A 10,944-nucleotide genomic window follows, 5' to 3' on the forward strand; every position below is an offset into this window, starting at 1 on the left:
AATTTTTACCCTTTAAAGATCTCCACCTCAACATATGCTGTTTCCTACATTTTTGAATATTATTTTTTATTTTTTTTAGAAGAAGCATATCATTACAGCTTTAACATGCCCAATAACAGTTTCCAGAGTAAAGACACAGCTCCTTCAAAAGTGGCTGTAAATTTTCTAGGTTTGCTATTGAATCAACACAGTTATACAATATTGAACTCAGTATAATCTCTGTAAGACATAAAATTGAATGAGTTTTAACCCTCAAAAGAGATCTCCATTTCATTCTAAAATATACTATTTCTTACAGAAATATTCATTGTATTTGCTACTAACATTGAAATGTTGGTGCATGCGTCTCTAATCTGTATCTGATTATTACTAGACATAATTGTTTACACTCAGATTCTTGCTGCCTGTGTATGCCTATATATATATAAAGGCTACAGACTTTTGTAGGTTAATTTTGTAACCTGCCATTTTACTGAACATGTTAATAATTTCTAGGACTTTTCTGATAGAGTTTTTGGCATCTCTTAGATATCATATCATCTACAAAAAGGGATGATTTGATCTTTTCTTTTCCAATTATTACTCCTTTAATTTACTGCTCTTGTCTTATTGCTCTTGCAAGAGTTTTAAGCACTATTGTAAAGAGAACTAGAGATAGTGGACAGCCTTGTCTGGTTCCTGATTTCAAATGGGAATGCTTCCAGTTTTTCTCCATTTAGAGTGACGTTGGCTGTGGGCTTGTTGTATATGGCTTTAATTATGTTGAGGTATGTTCCCTCCAGTCCAATTCCCTCTAGGACTTTGAACATAAATGCATGTTGAATTTTGTCAAAGGCCTTCTCTGAATCTATTGAGATGACCATGTGGTTCTTGTCTTTGAGTCCATTTATATGATTTATGACGTTTATTGACTTAAGTATATTGAACCATCCCTGCATCTCTGGGATAATGCCGACTTGATCATGTTGGATGATTTTTTTTGATGTGTGTCTGTATGCGGTTTGCAAGAATCTTGTCAAGAATTTTTGCATCTATGTTCAATAAGGATATGGGTCTATAGTTTTCTTTTTCAGTTGTATCTTTACCCGGTTTTGGTATTAGAGTGATGCTGGCTTCATAGAAGGAATATGGAAGTTCGCCCTCCATTTCTATCTTTTTGAATAAATTAAGTAATATTGGATGTGATCTTCTTTAAATGTCTGATAGAATTCTGCTATAAATCCATCTAGTCCTTGGCTTTTTTTCATTGGGAGGTTTTGTATTACTGTTTCAATTTCTTTTTGTGTTATGGGTCTGTTTAAGCTGTTAATCTCTTCTTGGTTTAGTTTTGGTAGTTCCCATGCCTTTACATATCCATCCATTTCTTTTAGGTTTTCATATTTATTAGCATATAGGTTTTTAAAATATTCCCTTATAATGTTCTGTATCTTGCTGGTGTCTGTTGTGATGTTTCCCCTTTCATCTCTGATTTTGTTGATTTGGAGGTGCTCTTTCTTTCTTTTGGTTAATTGGGCTAGCGGTCTGTCAATCTTGTTTATCTTTTCAAAGAACCAGCCCTTGGAATTGTTGATTCTCTGTGTTTTCTTTGTTTCTATTTCATTGATTTCTGCACAGATTTTTATTATTTCTTCTTATTTGTTATTTCTTCTTGTCTGCTGGGTTTGAGTTTCATTTGTTGTTGCTTTTCAACTGTCTTGAGTTGCAATGTTAAGTCATTTATTTGTGATCTTTAGGATTTTTTGATGTAAGCACTTAGAGCTATAAACTTCCCCCTGACGACAGCTTTCAGCGTGTCCCAGAGGTTTTGTTGTGTTGTATTTTTTCATTTAGTTCCAGGAATACTTTTATTTCCTTTTTAATTTCCCTTCTGACCTATTCATCATTCAGGAGTGTGCTGTTTAATCTCCATGTGTTCATGTGTTGACTAGGGCTTCTTCCAGTGCTGATTGTAAGCTTTATTGCATTGTGGCCTGATATAACACATGGAATTATTTCAATCTTTTTGTATTTGTTGAGGTTTGTTTTGTGCCCCAGTATATGGTCAATTTTGGAGAAGGTTCCATGTGGTGCTGAGTAGAAAGTATGTCCTTTGGTGTTTGGGTGGAATACTCAGTAGATGTCTGTTAGGTCCATTTGATATATGGTATTGTTTAATTCAGATGTCTCTCTGTTAACTCTCTGCCCTGTTGACCTATCTAATGGAGACAGTGGTATATTGGAGTCCCCTACTATTAATAAATTGGGATTAATCTGAGTCTTAAAGTCCTCTAGTATTGTTTTTATGAAGTTGGGTGCACCAGAGTTCGGTGAATATATGTTCATGACTGTAATATCTTCTTGGTTTATTGTTTCTTTGATCACAATTAAGTGGCCCTCTTTATCTCTTCTGATTAGTTTTAGTATAAAGTCTATTTTGTCAGATATTAGAATTGCAATGCCTGCTTTTTTCTTAATACCATTGGCTTGGTATATTTTTTTCCAGCCTTTCGCCTTAAGATAGTGTGTGTCCTTGAAAGTGAGATGAGTTTCTTGCAGACCACAAAAAGATTGGTTCTGTTTCTTAATCCATTCACCTAGTCTGTGTCTTTTGACTGGGGAGTTCAGTCCATTAATATTTAAGTTATTAATGAAAGATATGTATTGAATCCTGTCATTTTTATTTCTGTTTACATTCTTGATTCAGCTGTACTTTTCCACAGTTATACATTCATTGAATTTCTTTCCAAAACGCCTTGGGTATAGTCATTATTTTCTTCAGCTCTTTGCATTGCTTCCAGAACTTTCTGAAGGGCTGGTTTTGTGGACATGAATTCCTTCAGCCTATTTATGTCATGGAAGATTTTTCTTTCCCCTTCGACTATAATAGACATTTTGGCTGGGTATAGTAATCTGGGTTGGCATCTGTGGTCATTTAAAACTGGGAATACTTTGGTCCAGGCTCTTCTGGCTTTCATAGTTTGCACTGAAAAGTCAGCTGTAATCCTAATGGTTTTCCTTTATATGTGACTTGTTGTTTCTCTTTTGCAGCTTTCAGTATTTTCCCTTTTGTTCTCTGTGCTTAGTGTTTTTACTATGATGTGCCGTGGAGAGTTTCTTTTCTGGTCCTGTCTGTTTGGTGTTCTATATGCTTTTTGTATTTGTATGGGCATGTCTTTCTTTAATTTTAGGAAATTTTCTTCCATGATTCTGTTAAAGATCTGGTCTATGCCATTATCTTGGGATTCTTCTTCCTATATGCCTATGATTTGTAAATTTGGTCTTTTTATGGTGTCACACAATTCCTGCATATTCTATTTTTGTGTTTTCTTAAATTTTTCATAATCTTTGCTTGAGTGGTCTAATTTGTCCATTTTATCTTCCAGTCTTGATATTCTGTTTTCCATTTCATTCATCCTATTGGTGAGGCTTTCTCCTGTCATTTCTAATTGGTTTACTGAGTGTTTCACCTCCTTATGCATTTCAGCCTGAGTATTCTTCAATATTTCCATCAATATTTCTAGCTCTTTTCTGAATTCATTCAGAAGTTTATCCTTATCTTCCTTCAGTTCTTTGATTTCTTTGTTTTTGTGATCTTTAAATTTGCTGAATTCTTTCATCATGTTTATATTTGTTGTTTTGAGTTCCATGTCCTGCATTATCTCTAGGGGTTTCTCATTGTACTCCTCTTGAGGACTATTGGTATTTTGTGGGGATAAGTTATTTTGGTTTTTCATGTTATTTTTTCTCTGTGATTTTGACATGTGAATTTCTTTTGTAGTTTCTGATTCTTGTGTGACTCTAGTCTTCAGGTTTAGGTCTGCTTCTTTTTGTAAACTTTATGTGCCTTTGTGGTTTACTTTTGGGGGATCTGGTTCATCTAAGCTTCTGGTTCTCTTTTTTGATTTTATATTGGAGTGGCCAGATTGCTTTTGTCTTCAGGAGTTCCCACAGAGGCCCAAGTCAGATGAGGATCAGATGCTCTCAGGCTTTCTCCTAAGGTCTGAATCCCTCTAGGAAAATTTTTGGCCTCAGGAATTTGGGGGTTGTACTGGCCTGGGAGCAAGGCCCAGGAAAGATGCTGGTTTCGGGCAGCTGGTAGCCCTGAGACTCAGAGAAGCAAAGGGAGATGGGGGCAGGAAGAGGCCCCAAGGGCTCCTGGGGACTCCACTGAGGAACTGGGTTGGTCTGGATGCAAAGGATCAGAAAGCCAAAAGTTCAGCCCCAGTGTCCAGGAAAGAGGCTGGCAGGCCTTGCAGCCCAAGGAAGCAGAAGGAGGTGAGGGCAGGACCAGGCCCAGAAGGCTCCTGGGGACCAGGAGAAGGAACAGGGTTGGTCTGGATACAAAGGAACAAGAAGCAGTGGTGGTTCCCTGGCGTCTGGGGCGCCAAGACAAGGAATGGGACAGGACCCAGGCTAGGAGGAGAGATGGGGTGGGAGAGATGTGAGGGTGAATGAGGGTGGGGGAGTCAAGGCTCAGAGGGCGAGATCGACTTACCCCGAGGGAAGCCAGGGTTGTGCAGCCCCAGGGAAGCAGAAGGAGGTCAAAATCACATTTATTAATGAATATAGTCTTGCCTAAAATTATTTTATGAGTACTAATGGATATTTATTGAAGTCTTAACATTCATGTCTGAAAATTATGCAATGCCAAAATATTGTGTAAGAAGAGAAATTCAAACTGGAAGAATGGAATTATTGTTAATTGAACATTGATTTGGATTTTCACTTCTTTGAGTAGATGAACATTTAAAGTGGCATGCATCATTGTCATAAACCAGAACACATATTTACAACTACCACCACTAGCCAAAAGGTAATAAATAATCCACATTGACAGCTTTACAAATATAGAATTTACACAACTCCTGAGTTTCTTCTGTGGAACTCAGACATTTGAAATGCTGCTATCTTCATTTTATACATAAACTTATAGGAGGTAAGAACAAGGAAATAATTGAACTTCTGTTTAAATAATTTCCACAGATGAAATATACAGAGATCAAGGCAGAAGACAATATTTCCACAGTGATTCAGTTCATCCTCCTGGGATTCTCTGGCCTTCCCAACCTCCAATGGTTTCTGTTTGGAATTTTCTCCATAATGTACTTGATTATCTTAATTGGAAATAGTTCCATAATTGTGATAACCAGGCTTGACCCCGCATTGCAAAAGCCAATGTATTTTTTCTTGGCCAATTTTTCTTTTCTGGAAATCTGTTATGTGTCAGTCACTCTCCCTAGGATTCTGTACAATCTTTTGACTCAAGACAGAGGAATTTCTCTTCTGGCCTGTGCTACTCAAATGTTCTTCTTCCTAATTCTGGCAGCAACTGAATGTTTCCTCCTGGCTGTGATGGCCTATGACTGCTATGTGGCCATCTGTAACCCCCTGCACTATTCTCTCATCATGAACCCAACAAAGTGCACTCATTTGGCAGTGGGCTCCTGGCTTGGTAGCATCCCAGTCCAGATAGGGCAAACCTATTGGATATTCTCTCTGCACTTCTGCAATTCTAACAGAATAGACCACTTCTTCTGTGACGTTCCCCCCATCCTGAAGCTGGCCTGTGGGGACTCTTCAGTGCATGAGCTGTCTATCTACATAGTGGTTATGCTCTTTGTTGCCTTCCCTTTTATGCTGGTACTTGCCTCCTATGGCAAAATCCTTGCCACCATTCTCAGACTGCCAACAGCCAAGGGACGGGCTAAAGCCTTCACCACATGTTCTTCCCACCTGGTTGTGGTGGTTTTGTTTTTTGGGTCTGGCACTATTACCTATTTGAGGCCAAAGTCCAGTCATTCTGCGGGAACTGATGAGCTGCTTTCTCTTTTCTACACCATTGTAACCCCCATGTTCAACCCCATGATATACAGCCTTAGGAACAAGGACGTGATTGCATCACTGAGAAGGTTCATACATAAAGTATAGAGCCATGGGCTGGTGTACAACCAGATGAATTACCTCCTATGTAGAGAAATATTTTGAATTTATATATTCCCTTTGAGATGGTAATCATCTCTATTATAATATGCTCTTCTTACTTTTGAATACTGCCATGTAATTGCTCTGCTTAAAAATATACTTGTTAAATCAGTCTATCCTTGATACTAAGTGCCTACAAAATTATTTCATAATTAAATTCTCAGTGTGCATCTTGTATTCCACATGAAAAGTATGAGCAGAACTCAGTTCCTTAAGCCATATAACTTAAATACACTTAGAAATTATTTGCATATATAATTTCCCAAGATATCTCAATAATATTTTCTGGTATTCATCTAGTCTTCATTAAATATATTTATCAGTGAGTAATATTGAATTACCAATTTTTTATTGAGGCTGGGATTCCCTGTCACCACAACTGGCCTCAAACTTTCTATGGACCAGGATGACTTGGATCTCACCGAGATTCTCCTGCCTCTGCCTCACAACTGTTGGGACTAAAGGCATGCGCAACCAGGCCCAGAGCTTAATTATCTGTTTAATGAAGACCTAAATGAAACAATAAATACTGCTGTGCCCTAACACAATTCTAGAAAATTTGAGAACTTTGTGAACAATAAACATTGGATGGATTATTTGGATTATTTAAATACTGTATATTTTTTTAATTTCTCTACTTGATTCACAATAATAACAGGAAAGCTGACAGGTACATTTACTCTTCCCAATCACTTCATTTCAGAGCACAGGGTACTTATAATACATTCATTAACGTGAGATTTAATGAGTAAATTATTAGGCACACTGTAGAATTTCAATTCTAATTGACTTATTCAGCTTTCCCTGGAATACAATGTCTTCCCCCTATATTAACATATATTCACTGTACATGGTACAAGATCATATAAGGATTTTTCCTCATAACCATATAATGTAGTCTGAGTATGCTTTCCCCAAAATACCTTTCTCCTAGCTCCTTTGCCACAGCCCCCACCTTCCATTGGTCTCTTTTGCTTTCCCTGGAAGCTTTACTTCATCATTCAGAACATATAGATATTCTTGGCTTCTGTTATAAGTGTAAAAACCTAGGAACCACAAGTAGGTGAAAACAGACAATATATTCCTTTCTGAGACAAACATAATTCATTTAAACCTTCAATTATAAGGATATAGAGATAAACCAAACATAATGAAAATGATAAGAACCTGTCATAATACACATAAATCAACATTGATACAATCAACGGACTAGACAGAAGGGAGTGAATGAGCTCAGCAGGATGAGGTCAATGATTTGGGATATGAGTGATTTAGGAAGAGCTCTTAGAGAATCTGTTATAATTCTGCTTTGATACAATAGTTGTCTATTCAACATAAAGAGGTCTACAATTTACTTAGATCTGCTTTTATTGGGTTTGGTTTTTGTTTTGTTTTTTTTTCTTTTTTCTTTTTTTTTTTTTTTTTTTTTTTGTTTTTTTGCAGATAGTAAATAATTCAGGATTGTAGAACAGTCACTGCCGGAACTACTTAATTCTTAGGCTGGCCTCAAACTCACAGAGATCCACCTGCCTCTGCCTCCCGAGTGCTGGGATTAAAGGCATGTGCCACCATGCCTGGCCTAGATCTACTTTTATGACTGAGTATTTTAGTGAGGCTGCTTCTGACTTCTGAGCTTGCTTGGATACGTGGTAAAGATATTCAGTTTATCCTGAGTCTTCATCTGAATGTCACACAGACTTCAAAATCTGAAAAAAAAAATGACTCCTGATTTCTTTGAATATACAGTGGACTTTAAATTATCTCATGAACCAAATTACATATCATCATATCTGGTAGCCTCTCAATCACTAAGTTGGGAATCAAACAGCTTCTGTTCAAATTTTTCATTTATAATAATCATTATAAAATGATTTTTAATTCAATTTAAAATATTAATAGATCCTTCTCAGAACATTTTAGAAGGACTTAAAGGATACATACTATTTACTAAAATTTACATAAATTCAGAATTTGCCTCTGAGTATTTAGATAAAACTTTACAATAGTAAACTCGTTTTCATTAACCCAAATATACATTAACACTTATTGAATAAAAACACTAAAGTTTCCCTATCAATATATTTAGTAATAAAGAATATAATTTTATAAAATTTTAGAGTTAATCAAAGGATATTGTAAAATAGGTAACAAGGAAAGTTTTAATTTATTCATAAAATAATCAAAACCAATGACCTTGCTCTAACTGTCCTGACAATTAATCATTCAACACAAATGAAATATGAAGAGATAATGACAGGAGACAATGTTTCCACAGTGATGCAGTTTGTCCTCCTGGGAGTCTCCTACCTTCCCAACCTCCAAGGATTTTTCTTCAGGATGTTCTCTGTAAGGTACTTGATTATCTTAATTGGAAATGGCTTCATAATTGTGACGACCAGGCTTGACTCTGCACTACAGAAACCCATGTCTGTTTTCCTATCAAATTTTTCTTTTCTGGAAATCTGTTACATATCAGTCACTCTCCCTAGGATTCTGTGTGACCTATGGACTCAAGACAGAGGAATTTCTTTTCTAGCTTGTGCCACACAAATGTGCTTCTTTCTAATGCTGGCAGCCACTGAAAGCATCCTTGTGACAGTGATGTCCTGTGACCGCTATGTGGCCATCTGCAACCCTCTGCATTATCCTCTGGTCATGAACACAACCAAGTGCACTCAGCTGGCAGTGGGCTCCTAGCTCAGTGGCATGCCATTCTAATTATAAGAAAAAAGTTGTCATGAGTATGATTCAATTACTATTTTCTTATACTCTATGCTTTTGGTATTGTCGATCTTAAAAGATCTTTTGTAGTGGATCGATTTTGTATTGCCTTATTAAGAATAAATCCTTGTCATACCATTCTTTACACTCTCCTTTCATGGAAGTGTCTTTAATGCAAACTGATTAAATATTAGCTAGTTTTAATCATACTGTAAATTTTGGTTATAGTTAGCTTTGAGTACAAATGAAATGCATAATTCTCTTACCCATCATCTGTTAGTTTGAAACCCAGTTAGGAATATTTGCCATAATGAAAGATAAAAGGCATTTCTGAAAATGCTGTCCTCAAGTAAAAGACCTTATGCCAGCATCAAAATACGTGGCTCTGTTCAGCAGCCCAGCGCTTTCTGAGATGAGATATCCATATATATAATATATACGGGGTGTGTGTGTGTGTGTGTGTGTGTGTGTGTGTGTGTGTGTATGTGAAGTACTGTTGGCTTTCAACGTTTCATTTGTATGCACTTGTACTGAGTAAAATACGAAAGGGTTTAAATGCTATAAGCTTGTCTTAAATTTCATGGTCACATTTTATCCTGATCAGAATTTCATCAGGGTGTCAAGATTTTATTTTTAAAACTAGTTTGTCATAACATTGTGACTAACTACAGTATTTGTTGTATGGGACTATTGTGAAAGTGCAGACTTATTTTCAATACTAAGGGAACAATTATTTAAAGTAATAATTATTTACTGAACATCAAATTGACTTATAAGTAATTTCTCGTGTAAGCTAAAATTGTTAAATTACAGCATGGTTCCTATTGCTTAAGAATATAAATCAATTTTCAGAAATTATTACTTCAAGTCCAGGATGCAATTTATCTCTCTGTTTAGATATGTTTTGTATAAAATAAACATTTTTCCAAGCATATGTAAAACATCTCTAAACATTTAAAGGAGAATTGGTCATTTAAAACCTACTTCAAAGCTTACAAGAACACCTCAAAGTTTGTACATTACAGTAATATACTTAAGATAATTGTTCATTGCTATATATTTATAAATATATAGGTATAAATATGAAATACTTAGTAAATTCTCACAACAAATGGCAGGTTTATGTAAATGTTATTATGTCTCATGGTATTTAAAGAAAGGCTTAAAAGATAGTAAACGTTAAAATAAAAATAATTTAATAAGATTTATGAATAAAGATGAAAATGGATGGATATTTCCAGGATAGAAGGGATAATGAGAACTTTAAGCAAGCTCATTAAAGGTCTGAACAGGTTTATAGAGATACAGAGTTGTTATTAATTAATCCTCAGTCCACTCCTCTGGCTTGTACTACACGCCCAGTTACATATTTGGATTAAATGGATGCAAACAAGTATTGGGTTGCCTAGAACTACTGAAAGATGTCCTTCATGTTTCTCTGTATTATGCAAGTATTGCTTTTGGTACTTTCTTTTGCCACTAACAAGGTAGTTTGACCCAAGAGAAACTAGGCTTTACCTCTTTGAACCAGATGAATACAGTCAGAAGAAAACAGTTTCATTGAAACTTGGTCCAAATCCTGAGCAGTTTATTTCCTGTCTGTAGGTATGTGATATGATGCTTCACTTTCCCCTGAAAACTGTAAATCAGGGTACGGAGAACAGGAAAAGAAAGGAGACTGCTTCTGTTTGTAATAGAACAGCCTTCATTTGAGTCAGATGTTAAAAAAATTAGTTAAAATCCCTTTCCAGTGCTGTGCCTACTTAACCTGTGATGTTAAATCTCTTCCAGTCAATGTTTATTCAAGAATGTTTGGGTTTTTCATTTAGGTTTTATCTATATATTACATAGTAATTAAAAGTGCCAGACTGGTGCCACTGATCTTCTTGGATGGCTAATAACCATACTTAAAAGCACATACTAATCTGGTCAAAAGGATCTTAAAGAGATTGTTTTATTCCTTGCCCTTCAAGGTCGACTAAATCTCAAGGGACTACAGACATCTCCAGAAAGTCTTGTAGTTCTGATGAGTCACAGGTTATCTTGTTCAGGGAGGTCATGGAGACCCCACCAGGGGGATTCAAAGTGTCCAGTCTTTAAAGAGGAAAGTCAACAGAGAAGAAAAGTCTCCTCCATGCTTCTAAGCAAAGTTACAGCCAAACAGGACCTCCTGATTTATCCTCATGTAGATGGAACTGGTAAAATGAAAACCAAAGGAGTCAGGGGCTCCTCCCCAAAACCTGATGGTCACTCAGGGGTCAT

General features: G+C 36.2%; 1 protein-coding gene and 1 pseudogene across 1 annotated transcript; both read left to right on the top strand.

Annotated features, from left to right (window-relative positions):
- Window positions 1-4,944: 4,944 nt before the first annotated feature.
- Window positions 4,945-5,907, top strand: LOC103747498 (olfactory receptor 10AG1-like). The gene has a single exon (XM_008849961.2). It carries the CDS (start codon window positions 4,963-4,965, stop codon window positions 5,905-5,907), a length of 945 nt encoding a protein of 314 aa, XP_008848183.1. The 5' UTR covers window positions 4,945-4,962.
- A 2,286-nt stretch (window positions 5,908-8,193) lies between these two features.
- Window positions 8,194-8,679, top strand: LOC103747499 (annotated as a pseudogene).
- The last annotated feature ends 2,265 nt before the right edge of the window (window positions 8,680-10,944 follow it).

The sequence above is a fragment of the Nannospalax galili genome, unplaced genomic scaffold, assembly GCF_000622305.1.
Source record: "Nannospalax galili isolate Female #2095 unplaced genomic scaffold, S.galili_v1.0 scaffold565, whole genome shotgun sequence".
Classification (NCBI taxonomy): Eukaryota; Metazoa; Chordata; class Mammalia; order Rodentia; family Spalacidae; genus Nannospalax; species Nannospalax galili.

Coding starts and splice junctions, on each gene's coding strand:
- LOC103747498 (XM_008849961.2), top strand. CDS start 4,963: ATGAAATATACAGAGATCAAGGCAGAAGACAATATTTCCACAGTGATT.